Here is a 7712-nt window from a genome sequence, read left to right as displayed (position 1 = left end):
TCTCTCATCATAAACAACAAAGTGCAGATGTGCGTATGAATGTAAGCAAGATATTCATTTCACAGTGTAAACCGCTTCAGTGATTTTAATGGGAATTTAATGAGTGCTTGAACTCTGGCTAGACTGAAGGCAATTATAATGTTTTTGTTAATGTAAATGCTCTTTCCTCTCTTTCTGTACAATGAAAGAGTTATAATTAGTAACTTACAATGTTTTTTTTTTTTATTAAATTCACATTAAATACAAAGCCAGTCGTAGCCTATTAAATATATTTTATAGCACGACACCCATGTGTTGTAGATTTAAATGACGTTTTTTTTTTACTATTTTGCTCTTTTGGCCATCGCCCATTATAGATCAACTAACATATTCTATTAAGGTGCAAAATGTATTTACTTACGCATATTTTAGAACAAAAATAATAAAACATAAACCCATATAAGTTATACAGTGCTATCATGGTTGATTTATGTCACATGACAAGCATGACGCGACGCTCCTGTTTATTTATTAATTAATTATTTGGCCGATAAATGAAACATGATGAAACATTAATTTGAGTTTAAATTATAATATTTACTTATAAAAATTGTGACATTGTGAACAATGACTGAATGAGTAAAACTGAAAGTAGGTTAAGATGAAATTTAAAAGTGTGTTCCCTAAAAGCACAAGTGGCCCCTGCCTTAACACTGGTAACACTGGTCTCCTCCTCAGGTGAACGTGACTGGATACTGAACAGTATTTTAATTCTTCTGTAATTTTTGCCCTTTCACTTGATCCTTCTTGGTGAACCCTTATGATTCTTTTTTAAGAAATTAAATAAATTATTTTACATTTAATAAGGGCTAGGGATTACCTGGGGAACCTACTACTACTATTAAACATCCTACTAGTGTCCGCTTGATCCTATTCCATCTCATCTCCTTCAAGCCATTTCTCCTGCCATTGTACATGCACTCGCTCACATTGTTAAAACATCCCTTCACACTGGTGTTTTTCCTTCAGCATTTAAACAGGCTTGTATAACCCCATCTTCTTAAACCCACTCTTAACCCAACTCTTTTAGAGAACTTCAGACTGGCTTCCCTTCTACCTTTCATTCCAAAAACACTTGAATGAGATGCGTTCAACCAAGTCTCTGCCTTTCTCACATAGAACAACCTTCTGGACAGCAAACTATTTGGCTTCAGAAGTGGACATTTGACCGAGGCTGTCTTGCTCTCAGTTGTTGAAGCCTTAAAGGGTTAGTTCACCCAAAAATGAAAATTATGTCATTAATAACTCACCCTTATGCTGATCCAAACATGTAAGGCCTCCTTTTATCTTCGGAACACAGTTTAAAATATTTTAGATTTAGTCCGAGAGCTCTCAGTCCCTCCATTGAAGCTGTGTGTAAGGTATACTGTCCATGTCCAGAAAGGTAAGAAAAACATCATCAAAGTAGTCCATGTGACATCAGAGGGTCCGTTGGAATTTTTTTGAAGCATCGAAAATACATTTTGGTCCAAAAATAGCAAAAACGAAGACTTTATTCAGCATTGTTTTCTTCCGTGTCTGTGTGAGAGAGAGTTCAAATCAAAGCAGCTGGATTTCCGGTTCGCGAACGAATCATTCAGTTCACCAAATCGAACTGAATCGTTTTAAACTGTTTGCATCTCTAATACGCATTAATCCACAAATGACTTAAGCTGTTAACTTGTTTAATGTGGCTGATACTCCCTCTGAGTTCAAACAAACTAATATCCAAGAGTAATTCATGTACTCAAACAGTACATTGACTGAACTGCTGTGATGAACACCGAGCCGAGCCAGATAACGAACAATAGACTGACTCGTTCACGAGTGAAGAACCGGTTGCATCGGTGTTCGGATCACCAGTAGTTCTTTCGGACAGTTCGATTCAATAAACCGGTTGAAGAAAACGGTTCACAAGTTCTTTTGCGCTCGACGTAATGACGTCATTTGCGATGATTGCCCTTGATTCAAGCCTTCGGTTTACCCGCACCCATAACACTAGCACAGAATCAGTTCAGAATCAATCACCAAAAGAATCAGTTCAGACGCTCTGTGTGTTGGTCTGCTTCACGCTGAATCACACATGCGCAGTATCATCAGCTCCTCGGTTCACGAATCGGACGCATCTGACAGAAACGGTTCTTCACTCGTGAACGAGTCAGTCTATTGTTCGTTATCTGGCTCGGCTCGGTGTTCATCTTCAGTTCTCTCTTCACAGCAGTTCAGTCAGTGTACTGTTTGAGTGCATGAATTACTCCGGGATATTGGTTTGTTTGAACTCAGAGGGAGTGTCAGCCACATTAAAAAAGTTAACAGCTTAAGTCATTTGTGGATTAATGCGTATTAGAGATCTGAACCGTTTAAAACGATTCAGTTTGATTTGGTGAACTGAATGGTTCGTTCGCGAACCAGAAATCCAGCTGCTTTGATTTGAACTCTCTCTCACACAGACATGGAAGAGAAGACAATGCTGAATAAAGTCATCGTTTTTGCTATTTTTGGACCAAAATGTATTTTCGATGCTTCAAAAAATTCCAACGGACCCTCTGATGTCACATGGACTACTTTGATGATGTTTTTCTTACCTTTCTGGACATGGACAGTATACCGTACACACACAACTTCAATGGAGGGACTGAGAGCTCTCGGACTAAATCTAAAATATCTTAAACTGTGTTCCGAAGATAAAAGGAGGCCTTACATGTTTGGAACAGCATAAGGGTGAGTTATAAATGACATAATTTTCATTTTTGGGCGAACTAACCTTTTAAGACTGGCAAGAGTGGCTTCCAAATCTTTTATACTTATCTTGCTGGTTCTGTCTGCTTGCTGATTTTTATACGGTGAACCACCAGTTTCTCCTGTCAATCCTATTGGAAAATGGTATCTCAGGAACCTCAAGCCAGTGGTTTTGGTCTTATCTCTCAGTTAAGTCATTCAAAGTATCTCGGAGAGGTTAGATGTCCAAGTTGCAACATCTAACAACTTGAGTGCCTCAGGGCTCAGTTCTTGTACCAGTAATTGATGATAAACTGAATTTCTCAGACTACATTGATAAAACTGCACGTTCCTGCAGATTTGTTTTATACAACATTAGGAAGATCAGGGATGTCTCATTTATAAAACTCTCTGTAGATTTCATCCTAAAAGTGTGCATAGGCACAAAAGCTAGATTTTGCATATGAAAAAAAGTTTGCCAGAACCTGCACAAAAATCCCTTTATATAAAGCCCTTTATAAATCACAGTCAGGGGAAGATTGTGCATACGTGCACCTCCACCTCGTCTCCTCCCCAAAATAACCATATATGGAGCTTTCAATGCCTAGTTTTACTATGCATAACCTCATCTGCATATCATTTACATGCATAGTCCTATACCAGACAATGGACCGTTGGACCTCTGAATCCAGCAGTGTCTGCCATAATATCGAAGTAAAAATCATTGTTCTCATTAAATATTTGTCATAACATGTGATCTGTAGTTCAATTTAAAGATGAAGTATTGTGCACCTATTCTTCAAGACTTCAAGGTGTCATTAAAACATAGTATACTACAGGAAAATTATGTAACCTATTGTTGATAAAATTATGTAATTTCAGTGTTTATCTCCATTAATATGAGTGGAGTATTTAATGTTAATGTGTATATCGACATGAAAACAGAGTTTAAACTTGTTGTTTACTTCTTTACTTTTCTCACTCTAGGAAAAAGAGTTTGTACGCATAGTTTATAATGTCCCTACAGCATGCATACATATTTACGCAAAGTTTATTTTTATAAATCATGATAGGTGTGTGTAAAATTGCATACGCATTTTCCCTTACTTTCAGAACATGCTGCACAACTCATTGTTCAAGCCTTTGTTCTATCCAGGCTAGACTATTGCAATGCTCTCTTGGCAGGTCTTTCAGCCACTTCTATCAAACCTTTACAATTAATTCAAAATGCCACTGCAAGATTAATCTTTAATGAGCCGAAAAGAATGCACATCACACCTCAATTTGTTCATCAATTTGCACTGGCTACCAGTAGCTGCTTGCATAAATTTCAAGGCATTATTGTATGCCTATAAAACCACCACTGGCTCTGCACCCCTTTACCTAAATTCATTACTTTAGAGTTATGTGCCCTCCAGAAGCTTTTGTTCTGCAAGTGAACGCTGTGTTCTTGTGCCATCTCAAAGAGGCACAAAATGACTTTCACTGACTTTTTCATTAACTGTTCCCTCTTGGTGAAATGTACTGCCCAATTCAATCCAAGCTGCTGAGTCCTTAGCCATCTTCAAGAATGACTGGAAACACACCTGTTCCATCTTTATTTGACCCTCTAACTCTAGCACTTTCTATTCTATTTTAATTCTACATTATCTATCTTCTTCTTTTATATAAAAAACAATAGCTTTCTATTTTTTTCTATTCTATGTACTTGTTTTTCTTTGTTTGTATGTATGTGTGTGTGTGTGTGTATATATGCAGTACCTACTGTGCAAAAGTCGTAGGCCACTAGTATTTTCAAAAAAAAAAAAAAAAGGTTTTAGGTCAGTTATTTGTATGTTTTGCTGTAGTGTGTCAGTAGGAATAGATAGATAGATAGATAGATAGATAGATAGATAGATAGATAGATAGATAGATAGATAGATAGATAGATAGATAGATAGATATTAGATAGATATTAGATAGATAGATAGATATTAGATAGATAGATAGATAGATATTAGATAGATAGATAGATAGATAGATAGATATTAGATAGATAGATAGAACCTTGCTACGTGTAACCGTGTCATTTGCATTTAAATATTGTTGCTATTGCTTTTTTGTTAGGTTTGATTACTTACTCATTTGTAAGATACTTTGGATAAAATCGTCTGCTAAATGACTAAATGTAAATGTAATGCAATGAAACCAAAATACAAATGATATCACTTACATATTATTATGATTCTTTGTTTATTTTATTGTTATTATTGTTATAATTATTATTAGTTATTTAAGCACCACACAACATAGCTTACACAATTTGATCTGTATTTGACTCAAACGTCAGTAACGCGATATTATTCAGAACGTTTTATGTCCATTAATTACATCTTTGGTGGAATATAAAGTGCTAGGCGTCGGTAGATCTTGTGTATGTATGGACCATACAGCATGGTGTTGAATTAAGTCAGTGATGCGCCCTGTTCACTTCGAAATGTGAGTAGGGTATAGCTCATTTTCGAATAGAACTGATTCATTATGAAGGCTGTTCAGCGTTGAGCCTGCTGCTGTGCGCACGCGAGAGAGTGAACCGGTTGGATAGGATGAAGAAGAGTAACCCGCGTGGGAACCGCACGGATTAGTTTACACCGGCGAACTCCGCTCTTTTTACTCTTTACAATTGTCGTCACATTCTGCTCGCTGGATAACATTAGCCGCACGCGCGCAAAATCCGAACATCTATTTCCCTTATCCGCGCTCTGTGACGCCTCCTCGCTGTCATGTAGGGGCTCCATGTGAACGTAGGATATGTTGACCGATGGGAAACAAACAGAGGGTCACTCTCGGTGTGAGGAGGCAACGTGAAGAGGATCTGCTGTGTTTACAAGGAACGAATCAATTTGGAAAAGAAACGGAGCAAATAGTGACAGCACTCTCGGAAAAGTTGAGTTCCAGCTGCAGGGGAGCAGGTCGAAACGCTTATCATATACAGGGAACACTGAGTGTTGCGCGTGACTACTATCGGGTCTGAATAAACCGTTTACACCTGCCTCCGGGGACATTAAGAAATCAAACCGGACAGAAGAATATTTACCGAGGACATGGTGTAAATTTGAATCCCTAAATAATAAGGATATATCGCCTGTATTAATAATAACTCATCTGGAAACTGGGCATGAGGCATCGACTCAAATGCGCGCAAAATTCCCCCGTTTATTTCCAGTTGTAGGTGCTGCCCTGGCCATCCTTGGGGTGCATATCTGTTGTTTTTCAAACAGGTCTGTCACCCCGAAGCAGAGCATCCGGACAGCTGCACCTGGAGTAAAGGAGCGCTGTGCTGTTTGAAGGTTTCTGTAGAAAAACACAGGAGCAATGAGTCGCATCCTCCATCCACAGGTACGACTATTACACCATGAAAGCGTATAGTAGCTTAACTGTTAAAATGTTAGTAATTTTAACAGAGAAAATAATGAAAAAAATGCTACAGTGCAGTAAGAATCTTTTTAATGCTCAATTGTAAATTACCTTAATAGGCACACGAAAGAAAAACGGCTTAAAACGGATACGAATGCGGATTATTATTATTATTATTATTATTATTATTATTATTATTATTATTATTATTATTATTATTTTATTATATATTTTTTAAGAAGGGTAACTTATACATTACCTGAAAAGAAGTGTATGGTAAAATATAGATAATTTATTTTATTTATTTATTTATTTATTTAGAAAGAAACTGTGCGCTCTTCTTCTGATAAATGTGCACTGGATTGTTTTATGTTGCTTTATCTTATCTAAAGCATTAGTTTAGTATTGTGTGTATAAACCTAATGGTATTTTGTTTGTGTGGGTAACATTGTGCTCTTGTCAGTTTGTTGGTACTGGTGACAGTTACTATAGAAGCTATTTTTAATGCAAGTACATTGTGTGGCATTCCTTTGCATCACTTGTGCTTGGTGTGAGTATGGTCTAGTATCAAAAAAAGATTTAAAGGACTCAAGACTGGCATTTTTACAGTGTTTTTTTACAGAGCTGCCAGTTTTTATTTTATTTTATTTACTTATTTATTTTACCACAAGTTTAAGTAAAAGTATTTTTTTACAGTGTACATTTTAGCCGCTGAAACTTTTCCACACTAGTTGTGTTTTGTTTATTTTTATTAAACTTTTTTTTTTCATCAGAAACATGTTTATTTATTTAATGTTGTTTAAATAGTGGATTAACACTTGTCATTAAACTATCATTTGACACTGAGATCTTAAGGGAAATGGTGGAGGTAATTAATGACTATCCTTCGACGGGGGAGATCATTGTCAATGTGAGTCAGCAGTGTGTGGGTGTGCTATTGAATTCTGTAGACAGTAAATACAAGCACGGACAGGACACAATCATTTGCCAGTCCTCAGCTGAGCCGCAAGACATTTTCAAAGAATGATTCTAGCTTATGATGGAAGCTTTGCAATGCATCACAAACATATCATATATTCTAAATAATATAAAATGACATCACTGAAAGGAAAATAAAAAAAGAGCCTTTATTTTTAGGCAGCGGCTATTTGCACGAAGTAAAGCACTGTTAAAGATTTGACCGTAAATACACAGTAAATTACTGGCTACTAGTTGCATGACTTTCACAGTCATTTACTTTATGTAAATTCACAGTAAATATCTGTAAACTAGTTACATTACTTTCACAGTAAATTACTTTATAATTTTTACACTAAATAATTGTAAATTGACAGCTGTATACGGTGAACTCAGAGTATTTATTCCATACTGTGATTTGGCAGTATGCTCCTGTAGAATTACTGATTTAGCCTTGAAGTAAATGCCATTAGATTACTGCAATTAAGCAGTATTCTGCTGTAGAATTACAGTGTAAACTGAAATAGTAATCCAAATCAGTAGTCAGTAATATGCTTTTAATTTAATATAAAATGTATTGTTAATTAAAAAACGTTTAATTTAAAATGTATTGTAAATTTATT

At 36.1% G+C, this 7712-nt stretch overlaps 1 protein-coding gene across 1 annotated transcript in view; it reads left to right on the top strand.

The window, feature by feature from the left end:
• Nucleotides 1-5309: 5309 nt before the first annotated feature.
• The window catches only part of crhr1 (corticotropin releasing hormone receptor 1), a 120330-nt gene continuing 117927 nt past the window's right edge, over nucleotides 5310-7712 (top strand). Inside the window, exon 1 of the mRNA XM_052543725.1 lies at nucleotides 5310-6114. Coding sequence (XP_052399685.1) covers nucleotides 6091-6114 — 24 coding nt within the window. The 5' untranslated portion in view covers nucleotides 5310-6090. The remainder of the gene's footprint in view (nucleotides 6115-7712) is intronic.

The sequence above is a fragment of the Carassius gibelio genome, chromosome A3, assembly GCF_023724105.1.
Source record: "Carassius gibelio isolate Cgi1373 ecotype wild population from Czech Republic chromosome A3, carGib1.2-hapl.c, whole genome shotgun sequence".
In the NCBI taxonomy this organism is placed as follows: domain Eukaryota; kingdom Metazoa; phylum Chordata; class Actinopteri; order Cypriniformes; family Cyprinidae; genus Carassius; species Carassius gibelio.
This window is presented reverse-complemented; position numbering and strand designations above follow the sequence as displayed.